This window comes from Phyllostomus hastatus, unplaced genomic scaffold (genome assembly GCF_019186645.2).
Source record: "Phyllostomus hastatus isolate PE091 unplaced genomic scaffold, TTU_PhHast_1.1 phas_contig_40, whole genome shotgun sequence".
Taxonomy (NCBI): domain Eukaryota; kingdom Metazoa; phylum Chordata; class Mammalia; order Chiroptera; family Phyllostomidae; genus Phyllostomus; species Phyllostomus hastatus.
Window position 1 is genome coordinate 56,831,236 of NW_025333872.1, and position 25,642 is coordinate 56,856,877.

Below are 25,642 nucleotides of genomic sequence, written 5' to 3' on the forward strand. Positions count from 1 at the left end.
ACCAAAACTCTCCTAAATTATCTTGTCACTTAATATATTTGCTCTTATCTATGCTACTCTCATCAAACAAATAAAATAGGCCCTTGCCTGTGCTGACCTCACCAGAGAGGATTTTATTAATGGGGAAGGGAAACGCACTAACACTACATCCCCCTACAGCTCTGTGGCCCCAAGGCACATAACCCAGGCCTTTCTAGTCAACAAAATAGGACTAATACCAAAGAACTGTAACCTAAATGAAGGTAATGGATATAACATATTATGTATTATGTTGACGAATCTGTCTTTTCCAATTTTAGGGCTGACGCTTGTCTTTCCCAGAACAAGTTTTCTGAAGGGTCAGCTCACTTTATTCTTTCCCTTGTAGCCTGGAGACATGCTATGTTAACTGAGTGTCTGAATGAAAGAGAAAGGAACACAAAAGGATGTAAAATGACAGAGCCCTCACAATGCTACCCCACCACCTATCTGACAGAGAAACTGAGACTCCCTTTGGTTCTGCCACAAGAAATAGCCCATTGCTTGTTTTTCACAGAATAATTGTGTATTTAGCCAAATCTGTTCAATCAAAAATTGAGCACAGATCCTTGATGGGGGAGTATAATTTAGCCATTTAGGTTAAAATTTAAAATGCACATATATTTTGACATAGAAATAAAAACCACAAAGGTACTAAAAGAAATCACACAAGAATTTTTAAAAAAATAATCTCAAAGTGGGAAAAGGCCTTCTAGTGTAACAAAAAATCTGCAAGCCATTAAAATTTTTGATAAATCTAACAACATGAAAATAAAATTTCTTCATAACAAAAAGAAAAGCATAATAAAAAGACAAATAAAGTAGGAAAAATATATGCAACTAACATCCCAGGGAAAGTGCTAATTTCCCTAAAATACATTTATCAGAATATTAATCTCTTAAACTAAAGAGTTTCTGGGAAAATGGGTTTAATACATGTTGTAAACAAAAATTACCATTTAGAATTTTACAACATACATTAGTCCACTAAAATTCTGAAGTCCTACAGTAAAGAATTTCCCAGCCACCCCGGCTGGTGTGGCTTGGTGGATTGAGTGCCGGCCTGTGAACTGAAGGGTTGCCAGTTTGATTCCCAGGTCAGGGAGTGTGCTTGGGTGGCAGGTAGGGTCCCGGTTAGGGGCATGAGAGAGACGACTGATGGATATTTCTCTCACATATTGATGTTTCTCCCCCTTTTTCCCTTCCTTGCTCTCTCTCTAAAAATGAATAAATAAATAATTTAAAGCCCTGACTGGTGTAGCTCAATGGATTGGATTTTGGCCTGTGAACCAAAGGGCTGCTGGTTTGATTCTCAGTCAAGGGCATATGCCTAGGTTGTGGGCAAGGTCCTCATTTGAGGGTGTGCAAGAGGCAAGCACACATTGATGTTTCTCTCCCTTGCTTTCTCCCTGTCTTCCCCTTCCTCTAAAGAAATGAATAAAAAAATCTTAAAAAAAAATTTCCCAATCTTGTTAGTACATGGGCCATCTATTAACATTTCGCATAACACAGTTTAAGAAATGCTCATCTTGCCCTGGCTGGCGTAGCTCAGTGGATTGAGCGCAGGCTGCAAACCAAATCATCGCAGGTTCAATTCCCAGTCAGGGCACATGCCTGGGTTGCCGGGCACGGCCGCCAGCAACTGCACATTGATGTTTCTCTCTCTCTCTTTCTCCCTCCCTTCCCTCTCTAAAAATAAATAAATAAAATTTTTAAAAAAGAATTAAAAAAAGAAATGCTCATCTAATAGTTTTTATTACTGTCAGAGAAATATCTAATTCTGCATAATGAAGAAATTATGCATATCTATATTCTAAACATGTTTACATCTATTTGTGGAGATTACTTACTTGTTAAGCAAGTTTCAAAACTATGATTTTTACCAGAGTTCCAATCTCACCCCTCACCACCACCAGGAAAGTTCCAATTCCAACATTCACGGATCTGAGGTGGAGACACCAAAAACTACCAAGGTACATTTGTTGAAGGCTACCTTTTATATTATAATTCAACACTCAAAGTTACCTACTAAACACATAAGCAAATACTGACATAAAGAATAAGCTTCCTATAAACAGAATCATACTGCATTGCAAACACCTGATTGCATAAACGAAGTCAAGGTAAATTACTGTTGGGCAGAACAACATCATGTTTTAGTTAAACATCACATGGCTCAGTTAATGTGTTCGTGCTCATTATCTCATCAGATCCTCAGTACAAAATACCTGAAGGCAGGCGGGTAGATCTTACTGTCCCCACCCTACTAAAAGAAAGACAGAGATTTTCGTGACTTGCCTAAGGGCTAGTAATGGAAGAACTTAGGGCATCTAGGTCCGCTAACTTCTCTACATTGTGTGTATAGATAAATATCAATAATTAATGTCATAAGAGTTGGAATTATTTATCATTTGTTTGTATAAGGCAGCATTTAAATTTCAAGTATCATATATAAAATACCTGCAGGTTATGCTCAAAGCAGGTCAAGGTGTTATTAAATTGATTGAGGAAGTTTAATGTACTATTTGATAATTCTTCACTTTTGTTCGTTAAACAATCTGTCAAAAAAGACCAAAAAAAGTATATTAATATATCTCAAGCAACAATTATATATTGTCAATTCTCTCTCAAGCTATCATCTTCTGTTTCATACTAGAGTCATTCTTTATTCAAACAAGCTTGATGTGTTCTACGTAAGAGAATTTTCTACATACACGAAATTAACCCGTTAGGTTCCAAAGGTTATTTTTTCTATCATAAGCATTTTTATGAAAATCTTAAAATAATCACATATTCTCCTCTTTATAAAAACAATATACCAAATAAAATTTAAACTGATTTTTGACAGCCAACGTCTTAATCGTGAACATCAGTTATCAAATGCTGCCTTAGTAGGAGGGCTCTTAGTGCTGTTTAGGGATAAGGCTGTTTACCCTGCATTCCTTTTACCTAAACTCACATGCTTTACGATCCTTTCCTGTGTTAAATTTAGTAGTTCCGTGTCCCATCTTCTCTAATGGGTCATTTCTTGCATCTAACAGGGTATCATTTTTTCATAAGCTCTTTCTAATCCAGTGCAAGTTTGGAGATCAGAAAAACATGCTGGTGGGAATTTTGCCTTAAATACTGATACAGAGGCTTCAAGTAAAGTCTGGGAGAAAAAACAGAACCTGTTTTACATGTTTTTAAAAATCTTATATATAAATGATATTCCACCCTGAGTGGTGTGGCTCAGTGGATTGAGCATCCACCTCAGAACGAAAAGGTTGCCAGTTTGATTTCCAGTAAGGACACGTGCCTGGGTGGCGGGCCAGGCTCTCACCTGGGGGTGTGCGAGAGGCAACTGATGGATGTATCTCTCACACATCGATGTTTCTCTGCCTCTCTACCTACCTTCCCATCTTTCTAAAATAAAATCTTTATAAATAAAATATTTTTATTCTATAAATAAAATCTTTTTTAGGGCTACCCTTATGTCCACAATCCACTTCTGATAACAGTTTCAAAATTCTGTACAGAAGAATTCTTTGATATATTTTATTTACTCCACAAGAACTAGTTTCATTCTCCACAAGAACTAGTTTCCATGTTATCTGTAATGTGAATTGGAAGACTTGAGCTCTTAACACTTCCTTTGAGTCTCCATCAATTTCCAAAAATTCACTGCCTACCAAGATTAACATCATTCAAAGCATAGGGAATCTAAATATAAAAGAGATGGGAGTAATACATGATTCTAGCCTATTTTTCTAACAACTGCAAATGACTAGGTGCCAACCCACAGCTAGTAAGTAGTAAGAAAATGTGGTTTGGGCAGTGTATTAATTTTAATATTCTTTAAAACAATATTTTAGCTTTTTATACTTTATATTTTTAATAATATTCTTTTTTCAAATTCTAATAGGCACTTACTCATTTTTAAAGATTTTAACTATATAATTATATAGTTATATATATATAGTTATGTATATATATGAAAAACAAACATTCATTTTCCTATCAAAAGACATATCCTACAAACTGGACCACATGTTAAGTCTCAGTTACAAACAAATTTTTTAATTTTTTTTTTCAATTACAGGTTACATACAATATTATTTTATATTCGTTTCAGATATACAGCATAGATAATAATATATTTTGCAACGTGTTCCCCCTGCCACCAGTATTTCCAGTAACCCCTTGGCACCATACTTTGCATTACAATACTACTGACTACATTCCTTACGCCTTACTTTCACCCCCATGATTATTAGTAACTACCAATTTGTACTTATTAATCCCTTCACCTTTTCCACCCAGTCTCTGAACTCACCTCTCCTCTGGCAACCATCAGTCTGTTCTCTGCATCTATGAGTCTTTCAATTTGTTTGTTCATTTATTTTGTTATTTAGATTCCACATATAAGTAAAATCAAACTAAAAAGGTTTTGCACAGCAAAGAAAACCATCAACAAAATTAAAAGACAACCTACTAAATGGGAGAAGATACTCACCAAGGCTACATCTGACAAGGGATTAATATCCAAAACGTATAAGCATTCATGCATCTCAATACCAAGACCCCCCCCAAAAACCAACAAAAACAAAAAAGCCAATTAAAAAATAAGCAGAGGATCTGAGTAGACAATTCTCCAAAGAGAACGTACAGATGGCCAATAGACATATGAAAAGACACTCAACGTCACTAATCATCAGAGAAATGCAAATTAAAACCACAATGAGATACAATCTCACACTTGTCAGAATGGCCATCATTAATAAATCTATAAACAACAAGTGTTAGTGAAGATGTAAAGAAAAGGAAACCCTTGTGCACTGTTGGTGGGAATGCAGATTGGTGCAGCCACTGTGGAAAGCATTATGGACATACCTCAAAAAATTAAAAATGGATCTGCCTTTTGACCCAGCGATTCCATGTCTGGCAATATATCTAAAGGAACCCAAAACACAAATCTGAAAGAATTATTCTATGCTCACTGCAGCATTTTTTACAATAGCCAAGATATGGAAGCAACTCAAGTGCCCATCAACTGACAAGTAAATAAAACAGTTGTAGTACACATATACAATGGAATATTACTTGGCCATAATAAAGAAAAATTTTACCATTTGCAACAATATGGATGGACCTAGAGAATATTATGCTAAGTGAAATAAGCCAGAGAAAGACAAAAACAATTTTTTTAAACACATCAGTAGTTTTTGTTCTTCCTTTATATTTTTTCTTCTTCTCATTTTATCATTTAAGTGCCAGACTTAATGGACTCCATATTGTTTAGTATTAAAGATCCTTATTGCTGGCATCATTTAGCAGCTGTGTATTTGCAAATTTACTAACTAGATCATCGCAAAAAAGACAACTAAGACAAATGGGTTAGTGGCTTGTGTTTAACAATTTCACACAAGTTCTTAGAAAATTTATTTATGTTTAAATAAAAAAAAATCCAGAAAAAATTATCTTAATATTTATATTGTTATTTGTGTGTGTGTGTGTGTGTGTGTGTGTGTGTGTGTAAATAATATAGAGGAGAAATAATAATTTTTCCTCTGCCCTTCTAAGTTCTCAGCTGGAGCACCTGAAACTAAACACAGGTTAACAAGAGAAAAACAAATAGAAGTTTATTAATTATTAACTTCTGTATCTCATATATACACAGATGATACATAGGTAAAATGAGTAACTCAAAGAGGTGGCTTAGAATTCAAGCTTAAATCTTCAGCTTAAAACAAAGAAAGAAGGAGGTGGGGAGGCCAGTTATGGGGAAATGACAAGGAAAAACATGGTGAACAAGTGTAAAGTTTGTTACACAGATTTACATCCCTGCCTTCTCCATTTATAAGATTCTCTTGTGATTTGGAGCCATCATTCTCTTGCTGGTATAAACAGACCCGCTTACACATGAAGATTTCCTTCATAAATATAAATTTCCCTTAAAAATATTATTTCTGTTTTCAGAGCTTCTCCTGTGCCTGCTATTTCTCAAAATAATTAGCTCAAAATGATCCTTAAGCAAAAAGGTCATATTTTGGGGTGGCATATTCTGGTCTCTTATACCCATATTTTTGTGTAGTATATTCTGATTTCCTAAAACACAAAATGACAACATCCTAGGAAAACTTTTATTCCATTTTATTCAATTTATTGGGATGGCACTGGTTAACAAAACTATACAGGTTTCAGACACACAATTCCATAACACATTATCTGTACATTATATTTTATGTTCACCACCCCAACTCAAGTCTCCTCCCATCACCATTTATCCCCGGTATATCATCCTTCACTGCTCGCTATACCCTCTTCCCCTGGCAATTCCCACAATGTTGTACATGTCCTTGAGTTTTCTTTTTTTTCTTCCCTTTAATTCCCCTCTTCACTGTACTCCCTCCCACCAGCAATCCCCCACCCTTTGTTCATGTCCATGGGTCATGTATATAAGTTCTTTGGCTTCTACATTTCGTATACTATTCTTAAACTCCCCCTGTCTATTTTCTACCTACCATTTATGCTTCTTATTCTCTGTACATTTTCCTCCACTCTCCCCCCTCCCCTTACCCTCTGATAACTCTCCGTGTGATCTCCATTTCTCTGATTCTGTTCCTGTTCTAGTTGTTTGCTTAGTTTGTTTTTGTTTTAGGTGTGGTTGTTAATTATGGCGAGTTTGCTGTCATTTTACTGTTCATATTTTTTATTATCTTCCTTTTCTTAGATAAATCCCTTTAACATTTCATATAAGGGCTTGGTGATGATGAACTCCTTTAACTTGACCTCATCTGGGAAGCACTTTATCTACCCTTCCATTCTAAATGATAGATTTTCTGGATAGAGTAATCACGGATGCAGGTCCTTGTCTTTCATGACTTGGAATACTTCTTTCCAGCCCCTTCTTGCCTGCAAGGTTTCTTTTGAGAAATCAACTGACAGTCTTATAAGAACTCCTTCAGAGATAACTGTCTCCTTTTCTCTTGCTGCTTTTAAAATTCTCTCCTTATCTTTAATCTTCAGTAATCTGATTATGATGTGCCTTGGTGTATGTTTCCTTGCGCCCAACTTCTTTGAAACTCTCTGAGCTTCTTGGACTTCCTGGAAGTCTATTTCATTTGCTAGACTGGGGAAATTCTCCTTCATTATTTTCCCAAATAAGTTTTCAATTTCTTGCTCTTTCTCTTCTCCTTCCAGCACTCCCATGATTTGGATGTTGGGATGTTTAAAGTTGTCCTGGAGATTCCTCAGCCTCTCCTCATTTTTTTTTGAATTCTTGTTTCTTCATTCTGTTCTGTTTGAATGTTTCTTTCTTCCTTCTGCTCCAAATTGTTGATTCGCGTCCCAGTTTCCTTCCCATCACTATTGCTTCTCTGTATATCTTTCTTTATTTCACTTTGCATAGCTTTCACGTTTTCCTCCATTTTGCAATCATACTCAACCATTTCTGTGAGCATCCTGATTACCAGTGTTTTGAATTCTGCATCTGATAGGTTGGCTATCTCTTCATCACTTAGTTCTATTTTTCGAGTTTTGATCCGTTCTTTTTGGGGGGACCATATTTCTTTGTCTGGGGGGTACCTGTTACTGGAATCTTAGGTATTCACCAAGGTGGGGCAACCCATGTTGCTGTGCTGTGCCACTCTATCTGGGGGAAGGGTCAGAGAAGGAACAGTGCTGCTTGCTTGGCTATCATCCCACTTTCAGTCACTTCCCCCATTATCCACAAGCAAATTGGGCCCTTCTGGTGCTGATTCCTGTGTGGGTGTGTTTGTGAGCTTTCTAGGACCCTGTGGGTCTCTCCAACAAACTCTCCTCCGAGACTGGGAGTTTCTCCCACCACCACCACCCCCATAAATTTTTACAGTCAGAGGTTTTGAGGATTTCTTTTCCCACGCTGGAACCCTGGGTTGCACAGAGTATCTTGCTCCCCATTTGTTTCTCTTGGTGTACCCACATGCAAATGTGGAACCACTCGGTCCGCCAGCCACCACCTCACCCGACCAGTCTTCCAGCCCCAGCCTTGCCAGGGGTCTTCTTTACCCTGACTACCAGTCTCTGCTCTTCCTGAATGAATATTTCTTCTGAATGAATGAATATTTCTTCTTTAATACTTTGGTTGTCTGACTTCCATACAGTTCAATTTTATGGCAGTTCTGGTTATTTTTTAAATATGTTGTTGTCCTTCCTTTGGTTGTGCAAGGAGGCAAAGCGTATCTACCTATACCTCTGTCTTGGCCGGATGTCTCATTTTAGACCCATAATCCTGAGTTTTTCTTTTCTTGTTTTCTCTGTCCAACATCCCAACTCAGCTCTCAACCCCCCTGCTTCTAGATAGCTGTCAGCCTGCTCTCTGTCTATGGGATTGTTTGTTTTGCCTGATAGTTCACTTTGTTCATTAGACTCCACAAAAAATTGAAATCATATGGTATTTGCCTTTCTCTGACTGGCATATTTCACTTAGCATAATGCTCTCCAGATCCTTCTATGCTGTCACAAAGGGTAAGAATTCCCTCTTTTTTATGGCTAAGTAAGAATTACACTGTGTAAATGTACCACTGCTTTCCTTTTATTTCTTAGAGAAGGAGAGGGAGAGAGGGATAAAAAAAGATAGAGACATAAATAGAGAAAGACACGTATACAGACAGATATCAATATGAGAAACACTGATCAATTGCCTCTCATAAGTGCCCTGACCGGAATCCAAACCCACAATGTTTGGGTGAGCTGGATGATGCTAAAACCAACTGATGCACCTGGCCAGTGCACCATTGCTTTTTTATCTACTCATATACTAAATGAGCCCTTGGGCTGCTTCCAAGTCTTGGCTATTGTAAATAATGCTGCAATGAACATAGGGCTGCATAAATTCTTTCAAGTTAGTGTTTTGAATTTCTTTGGAACTGCCTTATGACCCAGAAGTGGAATTGCTGGGTCATAAGGCAGTTCCATTTTTAATTTTTTGAGGCTTTCCAAAGGGCTTTCCCAAATGGTTGCATCAATCTGTATTCCCACCGACAGTGCATGGGGGGTTCCCTTTTCTCCACATCCTCACCAATATGTTATTTATTAATTTTTTTATGATAGCCATTCTGACAGGTGTGAAGTGATACCTCACTGTGGTTAATCATTTCTCTAATTATATTAATGACATTGAGCATCTTTTCAAGTCTATTGGCCATCTGTGTGTCCTCTTTTGAGAAGTGTCTACTTAGGTCCCCTGCCCACACTTTTAATCCTCAGCAAAGAATGTTTATTGATTATAGAGAGAGAAAAAGGAGAGGGGGAAAAAATATCGATGCAAGAGAGAAACATTAATTGGTTGCCTCCCATACACACCCCGACTGGGGAGTGAACCTGCAACATTTTGGTGCATGGAATGAAGCTCCAGCCTTTGAAACACCTGGCCAGGGCCTCTGCCCATTTTTAAATTGAATTGTTCACTGTTTTAGTATTGAGTTTTTTAAGTTCTTTATAAATTTTGGACATTAACCACTTATCAAATTTATCACCGGCAAATACGTTCTCCTGTTCAGTGGGTTCTCTTTTCATTTTGTTGATAGTTTCCTTTGCTGTGCAAAAACGTTTTAGTTTGATGTACTCCCACATGTTTATTTTTTCTTTTGTGTCCCTTCCCCAGGGTCATATATCAGAAAAATTATTCCTATGAGATATGTCCAAGATTTTACTGCCTATGTTTTCTTCTAGTATTTTTATGGTTTTGAGCCTAACATTTAAGTCTGTAGTCCATTTTGAGTTTACTCTTGTGTGTGGTGTAAGAAGATGGTCTGGTTTCATTTTTTTGCACCTATCAGTCTAATTTTCTCAACATCATTTATTGAATAGACTATTTTTACCCCATTGTATGTTTTCCCTTTTTTGTCAAACCCAACCCTTTATGGTCAAAGAATTGCTTTGACCATAAAGGGTTGGGTTTATAGCTGGGCTATCTATTCTGTTCCACTGATCTTTATGTCTGTTTTTATGCCAGTACCATGCTGTTTTGATTACTATGGCCTTGTAGTGTACTGTGATAATCAGGTGGCATGATTCCTCCAACTTTGTTCTTTTTTCTCAAGATTGCTGTGACTATTTGGAGTCTTTTGTGATTCCATATAAATTTTTGGAATACTGTTCTAGTTCTATGAAATACGCTAGAGAGGAATTGGTATATTGAGAGGAATTATGTTGAATCTGTTGCTTTGAGTACTATGGACATTTTGATGATGGTAATTCTTCCTATCCAGGAACATAGTATACAGGCTTCCACTTATTTATATCTTCTTCAATTTCTATTTTCAGTGTCTTATATTTTTCCAAGTACAGGAGTTTTACATCCTTGGTTAAATTTATTCCTAGGTATTTTGTTATTTTTGAAGGAATTGTGGATGAGATTGTTTTCTTAGTTTTCCTTTTTGAAAGTTCATAATTGGTATATAAAAATACAAGTTATCTCTGGGTATTTATTTTGCATCCTGCTACTTTATTGAATTCATTTATCAGTTCTAGTAGTTTTTTGGTGGAATCTTTAGGGTTCTCTACATACAGTATCATGTTACCTAAAAATAATGACAGTCTCACTTCTTCCTTTCCAATTTGGAAGCCTTTTATTTCTTCTTCTTGTCTGATAGCTGTGACTAGGACTTCTAGTACTAACTGAATAAGAGGAGTAAAAGAGGATAATCCCGTCTTCTTCCTAATCTTAAGGGAAATGCTTATGGTTTTTGCCCATTGAGTATGATGTTGGCTGTGGGTTTGTCATTTATGGCCTTTATTGTGTTAAGGCATGTTCCCTCTATTCCCTCTTGCTGAGAGTTTTATCGTAAATAGGTGCCAGATTTTATCAAATGCTTTTTCTGAATCTATTGATATAATGATGTGGTTTTTATCCTTCATTTTGTTTTATGTAATGTATCACACACTTATTGATTTGCATTTATTGTACCAACCTTTCATTCCCAGAATAATTCCCACTTCATTGTATGTATTGCTGGATCCAGTTTGCTAATATCTTGTTGAGGATTTTAGTATGTATGTCTATCAGGGATATTGGCCTACCATTTTCTTTTTCTGTAGTGTCTTTATCTGGTTTTAGAATTAAGATATTGCCAGCCTCATAACATGAGTTTGTGAGTCCTCCTACTTCTTGGGTTTATGGAACAGTTCAAAAAGGATAGGTGTTAGTTCTTTAAATATTTTGTAAAAATCACCTTGAAGCCATCCACTCCAGGACTTTTGTTTGTTAGGAGATATTTGTTACTGCTTCAATTTCACTTGTTGTATTAAGATTCTCTGATTCTTCCTGGTTCAGTGTGGGAAAACTGCATTTCCAGGAATTTATCCATTTCTCCCAAACTGTCCAATCTGTTGGCATATAGTTACTCATAATATTTTCCTATAAGCCTTTGTATTTCTTTGGTGTCAGCTATGACTTCTCTTTCATTTCTGATTTTATTTATTTGGGTCCTCTCTTTTTTTTTTCTTGACGAGTCTAGTTAAAGGTTTGTCAATCTTGTTTATCTTTTCAAAGAATCAACTCTTGGTTTTATTGATCTTTTGTATTTTTTATAGTTTCTACTTTGTTTATTTCTGCTCTGATTTTTATTATTTTCTTCTTTCTACTTACTTTGGGCTTTGTTTATAGTTCTTTTCCAAGTTTATTTAAGTGTAAAGTTAGATTGGTTGAGACTTTTTAGTTTCTTAAGATAGGCCCATAATGTTATGAACTTCCCTCTAGGACTGCTTTTGCTCTGTCCCATAGATTTTGGGCTGTTGTGTTCTCATTTCCATTTGTTTCAAGGTATCTTTTGATTTGTTCCCTGATCACATTGTTTATCCATAATAAATATGTTATTTAGCCTCCAGGTTTTTGTGTTTTTCAGTTTTTTTCTTATGATTGATTTCTAATTTCATACCATTATTGTTGAAGAAGATGCTTGATATAATTTCAATTTTATTAAATTTATTGAGATTTGTTTTATGTCTTAACATGTAGTCTATCCTAGAAAATTTTCTATATATGCGCTTGAAAACAATGTATGCTTTGGGGTGAAATGCTCTGAAGATATCAATTAAATTCACCTGATATAATCTGTCATTTAAAGCCACCATTTCCTTGATTTTCTGTCTGGAAGATTCATCCATTGATGTCAATGGGGTGTTAAAATCCCCTACTAGGATTGTATTACTGTCAATCTCTCCCTTTATATCCAGCAAGGTTTGCTTTACATATGTAGGTGAACCTCTATTGAGTGAATCTATGTTTAAAACGGTTATATCCTCTTGCTGGATTGCTCCCTTTATCTCATTGTGTCCTTCTTTGTCTCTTACTATAGCCTTTGTTTTAAAGTCTATTTTGTCAGACATAAGTACTGCTACATCAGCTGTTTTTCCTTTCCATTTGCATGAAATATCTTTTTCCATACCTTTACTTTTGTATCTTTCATTCTGAGGTGGGACTCTTGCATACAGCACACTAATGGATCTGTTTTTCTTTTCCATTCAGCTACCTTATGTCTTTTGATTGGTGCATTTAAGGCTTTTACATTTAAAGTGATTACTGATAGGTACATACTGCCATTTTATTCTCTTAACTATGTTCCCCTCTCCACTCCCCTTCTCTTTCTTCTTCAAGCAGGTCCTTTTAACATTTTTCATAATGTTGCTTTGATGGTAATAAACTTCTTTTGCTTTTTATTGTCTGGGAAGAACTTTGTTTTTCCTTCAATTTTAAATGATAGCTTTGCTGCATAAAGTAGTCTTGGCAGTAGGTCCTTGCTTTTCATCACTATGAACATTCCATGCCAATCTTTTTCGGCCTGAAATGTTTCCATTGAGAAATCAGCGACAAGTCTTATAGTAGCTCCCTGGTAGATAACTGTCTTTCTCTCACAGCTTTTAAGATTCTGTCCTTTTCTTTAACCTTGGCCATTTTATTTATGATGTGTCTTGGTGTAGGTCTCTTTGGGTTCATCTTGTTTACAATTCTCTGACCTTCCTGTACTTGTGTCTTTTTCCTTCACAAGTTTAGGGAACTTTTTGGTCATTGTTTCTTTAAATAGGTTCTCGATTCTTTGCTCTCATGTTGTTCCAAAAGTCCTTTAAATTATCCTTATTTTTTAAAACTCTCTTTTCTTTTTGCTGCTCTTATTGTGTGTCTCCTTCTACCTTGTCTTCCAAATTGCTGATTCAATGCTTTGCTTCATACAACCTACTGTTTATTCCTTCCAGTGTAGTCTTCATTTCAGATACTGTAGTTTTCATTTCTGACTGGTTCTTTTTTATGGCATCTCTATCCTTTTTCATATTACTGTAGTTCTCACTAAGTTTCTTGAGCAACCTTATAACCATTTTTTAACTCTATATCTGATAAACTGCTTACTTCTGTTTCATTTAGCTCTTTTTCTGGAGATTTCTCCTGATCTTCATTTAAGGATGTTTCTTTGTCTTACCTACTTGGCTGTCTCTTGGTGTTGTTTCTATGTATTAGGTAGACCTGCTATGACTCCCAGTCTTGGCAGAGTGGCCTTATGTAGTAGGTGATCTGAAAGACCCAGTGCTGCAGTTTTCTTGATCACCAGAGCTGGGAATCACCAGAGCTCCAGAAATGTCCTTTGTATGGGTTATATGAGCCTTCCTATTGTCACTGAGCCTTGACTGCTATTTTCCCATTTGTGCATGGGGTTAATCCTCAAGCTGGCTGACTGTTAGAATCAACCCCAACCATAGTGTATCAGCTGCTGTGGACGTGCTGACCACACTAAGCCAAATTCACCTCAGCAGGGTCTGATGCCTGATGCAATCTCCCTTTGGAGATGCTGCTTGTGAAATTTCTTGGACCCTGCTCTGATGGTGTTTGAAGATGGCCACTGGGTGTGTTGTTCCTGGGGCCTCTTGGGAGGGACTCTGGTGCTGGACAATGAATGTCAAATGCTGTCTATGACTGGCCCTGGACAACCTGTTTGGAGGTACAAAGTGATCCAGTTTGTGGCTGCACAGTTTGCTGGGCCTGGTGTGCATTAGAAGGTCCAAGCTCTGCACCAAAGATGTTTTACCAATACCAAGCCCAGGGGCATGTCAGCAAAAGTCCCAAGGTCCCCCAAGACCTGCCTCCACCTGCTGACTGCCTGTTAAGCTCAGTTACTGAAAGCACCTCTGAATGATACTCAAGTTGCATAGATAGGTTCTCAGTAAGTCACCAGGCAGAGGTGAGTGGCATGCACCAGACTGATACAGGTTCAAACTCAGTGCCAGCGCTGGGTCTGAGGCCACTCAGTAAATGTCCCACAGTATACCAAGTCTAGCTGCCACCTGCTGGGTTCTTGCACACTTTTGTGATGGAGTAGGGTCTCAGGGAGTCATCACGGTGAGGCCAACAGAGTTTATCAGCCCCAAACAGACCAAGATTTGGCCACGTGAAGGGAGGGCTCTACTCTGGTCTGCTGTGGGAAGCAAAAAAAATGGCCCCTGTTCTATACCTAGTGCGTTAGGGCTGATAAGTGACAGAGTTTAGAATCAAACCCAGATCTGTGTGACTGCCAAGCACATGCTGTTAACTGCTATACTTTTCTGCCTTTCAGTATTTGCCCAAGTAGTTCCCACTAATAAACCATGATGTTAATCAGAGTTCATTTAAGCACAGTACTAAAAACTATTCTACAGATTCAAAGATTTCAAGGTTCATTAAAATGAAATCTGACCTCTATATACTGGACCATAATTGCAACATGAAAATGAAAAAATTACTTACTTGCACAATTTGCCTTCTGCCATGTGGAATTAAAAAACTCAGACAGAATCAGAACTATTTGTATTCTATCTGCCATTAAGAGACTTCTGGCACAACTATGACTCTCAGAAGTATTCTGTAACCAAAAAAAGAAAGAAAACAAAAATATAGCCTGAGTATTTTTAAGAGTTCCAAACAACTTAAGACAAAAAACCTTTTTGAGATAGTTAAAATATTTACACTAAGCATTTTTAACATTGTTTGATATACTCAAATAATGATTTCATTAATAATAACAATTGTAATAAAACAATAGCAGGTAACATTTATTGATACCAGGTTCATTTGTAAGGGAAGAAAATCTTTGCTTTTTAAATAAGTGTCTGCTTCTATAGCACAACCTCAACAACTTATGCCCAAATTCTGCGCATGTCGTATTTCTTACTTTTTGTGCATATGAAAATATTATGGAAAGCTATTCACAAAATGTAGCAGCGGTTACATATGAATAAGGAAATATGCTGATTTTTATTTTATTTTGCATCTTTCACACTAAGTTTTTCTACAACGATTATATATTATTTACATGATTTTTTTTAATCTAGTGAATAAATGATCACAAAACATTTAGTTTTATCTTCTGGGTAGTTTTTGGTACACATCCAGTTTGTACCCAGATAAAAGAATATGCTTTCCACAGATCATTTTAATAATGAAACTCAAACTATGCAAATACTAAGTGCAAGTTTCTCAATTATTTGGTCTTTATATATTTCATTTCCCTTTTGCCCCAAACAAGGAACTAAGTCCTTTTCATTCTTTCAAAGTTAATTAACTCCTACTACTTACCAAGCACCATAAGAATCCTGGTGTTTTGAGGATACAAAAAAGTAAAAGGGAATGCCATCAACACTGGGGCTTCAAGAACCTCCCCAGACACATAAACATAAGGAATAGTGTGATGAGTAATAAAAGAGAAAGACCGATCGATGACTGTAGAAAAGAACTGATCAACCATGCGGGGGTGAAAAAAGAGGGAATGATGGCTTGCCGGTAGAATTCTTGCTCTGAAATATCTCTAATGTTCATTTTAGGATGGTTACCCTCTCTATAGCTTAGTTTTGTCATCTCATTAAAAGATGCATTCAAATGAATATTTGCTTTTAAAACAGTAAATTAAACAAAGCATTTTGAAAGCCCCTTTCCTGAAATTGCTTTCAGAGCAATATCAGCCATAGCAGAAAATTTTCATCATCACTTCTTAAATATTAGAGCATAGCCTAAGGAGTCAGACAAGCTTCATTCACTAGCTGGCCATCTTGGGAAGCCAAGGTGACCTCTCTGAGGTTTAGTTTCATAGTCACAAGTTCTGAATAACAAAATCACTTAGAACAATGTCTGGCACCTAGTAGGTAACTGATATATGCTATTTCACCTAGCTACCTTGCTGCCAACCTGAAGTGCTCTAAGTGGATATTGTAGGCTAAGTGTAATCAGTTATATGAGTTGAATCTTCCTAAGCAGATGACTAGCTATTTTAAAAAAATCAATGTAATTTAGTCTATATGAGTGATTGTGTGAAAAAGTTCAATTGAGGAAGACTTCAGTGTAGTTGGGAGAAATTAGGAAGAGCTCCTACAGGAAGTGAGATTTGAACTAAGCCCTATATTGAGAAAGGGAAGAGGAATGATTACGTGGTATTTGGGGACTATTCAATAGGCTAATATAGCTAGAATGGAGTATACCTCTGTGAAAGTAGAGGCATTAGAGGGACAATTTTAGGGCAAGATTACTAAGAGTCTTGAATGTCACAAGATTGAGACAGTGGGAAACTTTTTAATTTTTTAAATCCTCAACCAAGGACATGCATATTGATTTTAGAGAAGGGAGGGAGAGAAACATTGATGTGAGAAAGAAATACTGATCAGCTGCCTCTCATAAGCGCACCAACTGGAAACCAAACCTGCAACATAGGCCTGTGCCCTGACCAGGAACTGAACCTGTGACCTTTTGGCTTACAGGACCGTGCTCCAATCAACTGAGTTACAGTGGCCAGGGAAACAGTGGGAAACTTTTAAAGATTTCTGAGGGGAGTGCCATGAAAAGCAGTTTGGGGAACACAGGACTCTAGGTTACAATACACAGGGTGAGGAGGCAGAGAGAAAAATTAGACCATTTCCACAGTTAAAGTATGATGTAAAGATGGTGGCAACCATGGAAATGAAAGGGAAGAGATGAATAATCCCAATGATCATGTACTTGTTGAGTACCTGATGGTTCTAAATGTTTCAAATGTGTGAGTCGTTTACTCCTTGTAACAACTCTCTGAAATAGGTAGTAGTATCCTTCTGGATTCAAACCCACTCTCTTCCACTACAATGCTTTGGATAAGTTACTTAATCACTCTGAGGCTCAGTTTGTTAAAGCATCATATACACATATGTATGCCTAGATTCCTTATCTGGAACCTTATCTGGATAAGGTTCCTTATCAGGATGGAAACTTTGCATTATATCTTTGTGTTCCCAACATGTAGGATGTGATAAAAAAAATAATGGTTCTTGGTTTATACTTAAATTCTTAATACTCAAATACTCATACTCAAATACCACATAACCACATTGCAGAACCCTAACCACAATAAACCCAACCATCCACTTTCATCATGTCTGTATGGCAAAAAGCAAAAAACCAAGCAGACTATTTCCACAATAAATCCATCATCCCAAACTGTACTCCCCACTTTCCTGTCAGCTCATTCTCCCCTTTTTAAAAACCACTATTCCAATCTTCCCTACTCTCCCTGAAACTCCAACATCCCTCTCACCCTTTACTCTCAAGAGAACATCTGGCTTTCTAGTTGACAATGAAAAGAGAAGCTATCAAGCTGAAACTCTGAGCTGACTACCTCCATTCCCAACCTCTCCCTCGACCCTCTGGTTACAGTGTAGAAAGTCAAAGGCTCATCTCTGTGTGGATGTTCTAGATTCCCATCTACTCTGCCTTCTCAGGAAAACTGACCTTGTTTACTTTTTCCACTCTCCTGTATCTTCACCTTCTCTATAGGATCCTCTTCCCAGGGGCATTTAAACATGTTCAGGTCTCTCCATCTTAAGAAAGAAGTAGGGGAGAAGAGACAGAGAAAGGAGGGACAAAGTAACGGTAAGAAATTAAAGAAAATCGCTGAGTCCCACATTCCTCTGTAGTGACCTATTGAGTATCTTATCTCCTCTTTAAGGTCAAATTCTTCATCAGTTGTGTAGATTCACTCTTCCCACTTCCTCATTTTCCATTCACTATTTAACCCACTTTAATCCTGCTTTAACCCAAGCACTCCATCAAAATTACCCTGGTTGTGGCACCAATAATGATAATGTTGACAGATGCACTTCCAGTCCTCACCAGGATTTGACACAAATAACCAACCCTTCCCTTTTCTTTTATTTGCAGGATACTATACTCTCCTAATTTTTCTTCATCTTTCAGACTCTTCTTTTTTCAGTCTCCTTTGAAATTTTATTCTCTACCCAAGTCTTCAACTCTTAGCATGCCTTACTCATTTATCAAGTATACTCACCATGCCATGGTTTCAAACACTACTTTCTAAACTGACCACTCCCAAACATATTATCTCAAACCCAGATCTCTAGACATATGTATCCTACCACATATGCATTATCTCCACTTTATGTATCATAAACACCTCAAAATGAAGTTCATGATATTCTCCCCACCAAAAAGGTTCCTCCCTCCATTTGGGTAAATAGCAACACTACTCACTAAGCTGTTATTATTAAAACACAGGAAATCATTATTTCCTTTTCTTCACTCTCCACATTCAATTAACTACTAAGTCTGGTCAATTTTATCTACTAAGTATCTCTGAAATCTACCCATTTCTTCCCATTACAATGGCCCCTATGTAGCCTGGCCACCACCATTTCTCTTATCACTGCAAGAGTCTCATTTCATTTCCCCACACCTACTCTTTCTCTACCCTTACCAGTCCCAGTCCCCTCCATTCTCTCTCACGTAGCCAGCCAGATGGTCTTTTAAAGTACAAATCTGACCATGTCATTCTGCAGAAGTATAACTTTCAGTATATTGCACTGCTTTTGACAATCAAAGTCTAAAACCCTTAACATACCCTACAAGGTCCACGTGACCATGCACCTGCCTACTTCTTCAGGCTCAGCTCCCTAGTCTCCTGGCTCACAGTGCTTTGAATTCTTTCTAGTCCTCAGACATACTAGACTCCCATCTCGGTCTTCACATCTGCTATTTCTTTATATGTGTACCTCGCACATCCTCTAAAATTTTAGGGGTCAGCTTTAATCACTATCTACTCTATCTACTCCCAGCCCCAGTGAAGATCAGTACTCTGTTATATGCTTCAGTAACATCTGAGGTTTTATCCTACACACTTATCACAAATGAACTAAGTAATTACTTATATAATAGTACATTTAATATTTATTTTCCCTACCACACTACAAGCTCTACTCATTCACAGCTACATTCCTAGTAGCTACCATTAGCCAGCACATAATTGGTACTCATTAATTTTTTTAATGAATGCATACGAAGCATTACATTTCTATTGATTTCTAATGAAAGACACAGATTATTGTTATGCTATGTTCCAATTTTGCCTATATTCCTAAGAATTACTTATTAATCTACACTAAAGGTATATTGAACACTTCTAGGTACATACCCCCAACCATTAGCACCTTCATAAATAAATAGATATACATATCCATATGTCTATCTATATAAATTTTAAACAAACCACGTTGACTAAGATAGAGCTTAGTAATTCAGGATTTATGGGGCCAAAGCATCCTGGCAACCACTCTAATTATGCTGAACAGCTCAATGAAGCCACATCCCTATCAGTTTAAACTAAAAGAAGAAAGTATAACTAAAGAAGAGGAAATTCATCAGTTCTATCTTCAGGTTTCACAAATCACTGTATTCTTTACCTTGAGATAATAAAACTATAGGTGATCCTTGTCCCAGTAATTCAGAGAGGAAGTAACAGGAAAACAGAATTCTCATCGTATAATTCTATTATGATTAAATGAATTAACTTGCTGTACCAGCAAAATAGCCTGCTAATTTCTACCTTTGATTCTTTTTCTCATTGTTACACTCCTCTCTTCTTTCAATCAAGCCATGGGCATGGATTGACTCTAAAGAGGTGAGAAAGTATGCTTTGTTCAAAATTCCGCTTGTAGATTTTCTTTGATTAACCCCATCTTACTCTCCTTTTTAATTCAGGTTATCCTTCACCCTTTTGCTCTAAATTGCTATTGTACAATTTATACATTAATATTGATGTTTTTCCTATTTCATTTTTCACAATATTGGTTTATTTTCCCAACTATATTAACAGTTTTGAGGCCTAAACCTAATCTTCCTTTTTCCTTCCACATCCTTTTACCAGCCCAATATTTACAAATAGCATGTGCTTACTGATTAAACTAATCTAAATGAAAGACTAAGTCTATGTGAGTCAAAGAAAATACATTACTCTGGAGAAAAAAACCACCCCATCTCCAAACACAAAAAAACAACTGATTCCTGTAAGTTCACTCCTAAGAAACTCAGAACACATTTTTCCATATATTCATTATTATACATTATGGTTCAATACCCAAACCAATTTTAAAAATGCCTATTAAATCATTAAGTACCTTGGAACTATAGAAATCATACATTTCAGCTAATGTACCACATTCAACTCTAAGGAAAGGAAGGGAAAGAGACCAAAATATAGAATGAATTGGAGAAAAATGCACGTTGGGAAAAGGGTTTTTCTGCCTCTTTGTATCTCTTTACCCCTTCTTTCACACAAGGGTGAGGAGAGCCAGGTCCCAGATCACTGGTAGAGTCTGAGAGGCACAGAGGAGAAGGAAGTTTCTGCCACTCCCACTGTAGGAAGGGGAATTCGTGTGGAAATCTTTACAGAGATTGGATGATGTCCATAATCACCCAAAAGTTTGTAATAATTTTTAACTTCTTAATTCCACAGTATCTACACAAATGAGAAAAGCTTTTGCTGCCTCAAAAAACCCAAGCTTTGCATCATAATCAGTCATTCTGGCCACAAACAACTCACCTTTGCTCAAAACAGAATATGATGCCATTTAATAATACCCTGTTATAGTGGACAGGGACAAGTAGTGGGGTTTTTATTTTTAAATCATAGTGAGGTGTGTGTGTAACCCTTGCTATACCCAACAGAATTATGCCTGAAAAATATTGCACATAAGCCTACATTTACTTAAACTACATTGAAAACTAGCTCTTCACAGAAAGATTGACCACAGGAATCATTTAATGCAAATAAATCCCTTCTTTACGTAAAAAAAAATTAGGTTTATATTATATAATATCAGGCTGACTTAAAGCAAAATGTAACTATATACAAGTCTGTATTTTGTCCAATCAACTATGATTTTTAAAATAATTCCAACCACACCTGGCTGGCATAGCTCAGTGGATTGAGCGCAGGCTGCAAACCAAAGTGTCACAGGTTCAATTCCCAGTCAGGGCACATGCCTCGGTTGCAGGTCACCGCCTCCAGCAACCGCACACTGATGTTTCTCTCTCTCTCCCTCTCTCTCTCTCTCTCTCTCTCTTTCTCCCTCCCTTCCCTCTCTATAAATAAATAAATAAAATCTTTAAAAAATAATTCCAACCACATTTTCATGAGACTGCTTGTGTTCTCAACACAAGAGAAACTTCCCCACTCTATAATTCCAAAGTTATTCATGTTTTCCCTTTACAAGGCAACTCTGGCCCACACCTCGTGACTCCCACCAGACCGGACACTATTCCTTTCCTATTCTAGACCTTATAAGGATCCTAGGAGCAGGAACATGTATTTTTTTAAGTCCTTCATGGCAGCTACTGCATGACCAAAACAGCTCTAAGAGTGCCAAGAATGGTGGGGGGGGGGGGGGGGGCAGGCGATGGGTCAATTCACCATTTCCTAATATTTTAGCTCCCATTTACTAACAACCAATACTATGTGCCAATTTTCTAAGAGTTACTTTTATTTCCATCTTACAGATGAGAAAATGAGCACAGAGTATGCAACCTGCTGAGAGTATACTGCTAATAGGAAGAAATTAAGATTAAGATAATTCAAGGTCAAACTTCTAGAAAGTGGTGGATCTGAACATTTCTGGATACAAAGCTCAAGGTCCTAACCACTGCCACACTGCAGCTTCCCCACTCTACATGGAAGTTCAGGAAAGGGTCCTTCCTGGGAACTCCAGGTGGAAGTACGACGGAGCTGTGGTGGAGTTTGGGGAGGGGGATTAAAGGGGGTGAGGAAAGAAAAGGTAGAGTTAGGGATGGAGAAGCCCCAAGAAAACTAGTCATATCTATCTGTAAACAGTATGAACTAAGAGGATGTCCGAGAGCGCCAAGAAGTCAAAATTTCAAAACCCCAAGGCCACTTTTTGATGCTCAAACTCTACAGTCCTAGCCCAACCCCTTTTTCTTACAGATTGGAAAACAGCTCCACTACAAGTGAAACCACGATTACGTACTCCTCCTTTCCCAACCCTCCACACCAGAGGTGCCGGGTATGCTCCTCTACCCACCTGCACGGCTCGGCTGATGTTGTCCATCTTGCTGGCGACCTGTTGGAACAGAGGGTAGCAGGTCTGACACAGGCGCACCGGCCGAGCGCCGCGCACCAGGCACCCGGTCAGCTCTGCGCTGCTGTTGGCGAAGTCCAGCAGCAGCTCCCGGCACTCAGGATCCAGATCCGGCAGGTCTGGGGGTAGAGACTGTGGCCCTAGCCTTCCTCCCTGCAGGAGGGTCAGAGACAAGTCCTCCACCATCAGCAACTGCCGCTCTGACAGGAGGTCGTACAAGATCCTGTGGGGGGTGCTGTCCAAGGCGAGCGTGCCCTGAGCCAGCCCCGACCACAGCAGGGGCACCAGCAGTAGCTGCGGCAGTAGCAACGACCGCCGCCGCGCGACGGTCGCGTCGGAATCCATTGTGGGGTGCACACACCCGAGGGTGCTCACCGCTACCTCCCCAACCCTAGCCGATCCCGCGGACCCCGTCGCTTCCGGCTTCCTCGAAGTGCAGGCCGCAAGTGGGGTCACGAGGGGCTCGCGTCATTGCCCCGCCCCCAACGCGCGGCGCCCGGTCCCATTGGCTACCGAGAGTCTCTCAGGGCCCGTGGGCAGGCCCGCGTACGGGAGTGCGCACACTCGAGATGTCTCGCACTCACACCCCGCGTCAGGCAGCTGACAGAGGGGTGCGCGAGGTTTGGGGTGGCGTCTGCTTGTGAGCCACCCAGCCGAGCCTCCCCTGTCCTGTGAAAACAGGCGTCCACTCTTCAAACAATTAAATCTTCTAGGTCTTGGCCCTCGATCGCCCACCGCTTTGGGGATTCCCTGCGCTCTGTAAGTCACGCCGCAGAAAGACGGACTTGTGGGAATTACGAGTGAGTTCCCTAAGGCCGCTGGCAGGGCCTTTGCAGATTTTTTTGCTTGGTGTTTCTTAACATAATTTTACCGTCGTCCTGTCGGAAAGAGTAAAAACATCTATTGATTATTTTTGGCAGTGGAGTCTAGTAAGGCTTCCAAGCTTTAAAAAAAAAAACGGAAACAAAAAACAGGGGACCTGCAAGAGCCACCGCTGCCAGCGATACGTTCAAGGCAATTCAGAGATCACTGGGACCGGCCAGCATAAGTGTACTCACCACAGTCTGTGCATCACAGGAAAAGGACTCCATAAAACTTCTGTGAACGTTAATGAGCTTTCATTCTACTTCATTCCTAAATATGTGGAAGAGCCAAGGACTCAACTTGAAGAAAGCATCTCACGTCTCCGACAGTATTGCGAGCCATTTAAAAGTTGGTGTCAGGAACTGAACTGCCAAACAGAGCCCAAGATGCAAAGTTTGCTTCAGTGATGGTTATACAGTTATGAATATCACTCAAATGTACCTCCTGGGTTTTTCCCAAGACTTGATGTTACTGGTTTTGCTGGAGTTGTTGGATTCCTTTTGGCTACAGGTTCAAAACAAAGAAGCTGATGTATCCTGGTTGCGCGGGATTAGCTGCCTCTCCTTATTATCCACAACATGCCATCGCATTGGGCTAGGTCAGTGGAAAGAAGTTATGACTGGGGTTTTTACCAGGGTATATAGTTGTAAAAGATTTGTGGAAGGAGAACTTTCAAAAGCCAGAATATGTGAAGAATTCATCTGGAAATAAGAATACCCCACACTCAGCCCATTTTAACTAGTTATAGGTGAATATTGGAAGCTTGGCACAATAAACCAGTATTTCTACAGAAAAATGACAGAGAAGTCAGTATTGAATGTAGTAAACTGGCTCTCTTCAGGAAAAAACAAACAAACAAACACTCTAAACTGCTTACATCAGTGCTTTCCGATGACTTATTGTATCGATAGAAGACTCTATATCTGCTTTGTCTAATACAGTAGCCACAAGCCACATTTGGCTGATGAGCACTTGTAATGTGGCTACTGCTACCCAGAAACTGAATGTTTAATTTTATTTAATTAACTGTACATAGCCCCATCTGGCTAGTGATGCTGTGTTGGACAGCAGGAATAAGTTCTCACTCTGTAGTATAGTCCAAGGGTGGCTAACCTCCAGGTTTGCTTGGGAAGGGGTTCCAGGGGTACAGCACAAATGTGCATCCAGTGCAAAAAACCTGGAAAATTCATTCAACTTCAAGCTCCCATCCAGTTTCTGACAAGCTCAAGGCAATAATAGGGGACACTCTCACAAATATCCTGATACTACTCCTGGGCTGTGAAAAGAATTTAAGCTAATGGCGCAAAACAGTTCTCTGACAAATTTGTTAGAAAATTATTTCTCAGCTGTTTTGTGTCATCCTGTTTTTATTTTTGCCTTGTAAATTGCAGAGTTACTATACTTTTATTCAGCTTATGGTGTAATTTATGTTTCTGAGGGGCCTTAGATTTACTTTTTACCCAATCTGTTTGGATATTGTTTTGAGTTCCTGAATATCCTTGTTATGGCTATGTTTTGTTTCATTTTTGTTACCAAAAAACTGAATTTGATGCTCAAATTGTCCCATATTTGGCCAGTGGGAGCCTGTTCAGGCTGGTTTCTATATGTTCTTGTTAGGTCCCCATCATTCTTCAAGCACATCTTTACTTTCTGGCACAAGATGGCTCAGGCTAACCTTGCACTTTTCCTGCCCCAGTGGTGGAAGCAGGTATTTCTCCAAGGATTCCTGGTTTTCTGTTTGTTTTTTAATGAAGAATGATATTAAGAAGCCACCATCTGGGCACTATGTATGGACATTATTTGGGTGCCTCTGCTACTAAACTTTCTCAGTGGACAGAGCCAAGGAAAATATACACAAAACATGCATGTGTATGTGTGTACATATACATAAATATATACACATTTACATTTATTTTTATATCTACATGTATTTCCAGTCAGTTATTGCTAGTTCTGATCTAACACTACAGAGTTCATTCTACTTTTCTCCCTTTTCATATTTGTAACTTCCTTCTCCAACAGTGGAAAAACCAGATTCCCATTATTCTTTTTTTAATTACTTTTTTTATTGATGATGTTTTGATGAACTATTTTCTTTTTTTAAATTTTATTTAAATTGTTGTTGCAGTACAATTTTCTATCTTTTACTCCCATCCTAAACCACCCACCCAACCCCCCCCCGTCCTCCCTCCCATTTCCACCCGCCCCTAGTTTTTATCCATGTGTCCTTATACTCGTTCCTGTAAACCCTTCCCTTTTCCCCTGAAATTCCCCTGAACTTCCCTCTCCTCTCCCCTCTGAATTCTGTCAGTCTGTTCTTTATTTCAGTGTCTTTGGTTATATTTTGCTTGTTTCTTTGTTTTGTTGTTTA

The 25,642-nt window shown here is 38.4% G+C and overlaps 1 protein-coding gene and 1 pseudogene across 1 annotated transcript in view; one reads left to right on the forward strand and one right to left on the reverse strand.

Moving 5' to 3' along the window:
• OSTM1 (osteoclastogenesis associated transmembrane protein 1) overlaps positions 1 to 22,839 on the reverse strand; it is a 33,261-nt gene extending 10,422 nt beyond the window's left edge. The window contains exons 1-3 of the mRNA XM_045843992.1: positions 22,351 to 22,839; positions 14,753 to 14,867; positions 2,479 to 2,576 (exon numbers count right to left, since the gene is read on the reverse strand). Coding sequence (XP_045699948.1) covers positions 2,479 to 2,576; positions 14,753 to 14,867; positions 22,351 to 22,752 — 615 coding nt within the window. The 5' untranslated portion in view covers positions 22,753 to 22,839. The remainder of the gene's footprint in view (positions 1 to 2,478; positions 2,577 to 14,752; positions 14,868 to 22,350) is intronic.
• A 137-nt stretch (positions 22,840 to 22,976) lies between these two features.
• LOC123821838 lies at positions 22,977 to 25,300 on the forward strand (annotated as a pseudogene).
• Positions 25,301 to 25,642: the final 342 nt, after the last annotated feature.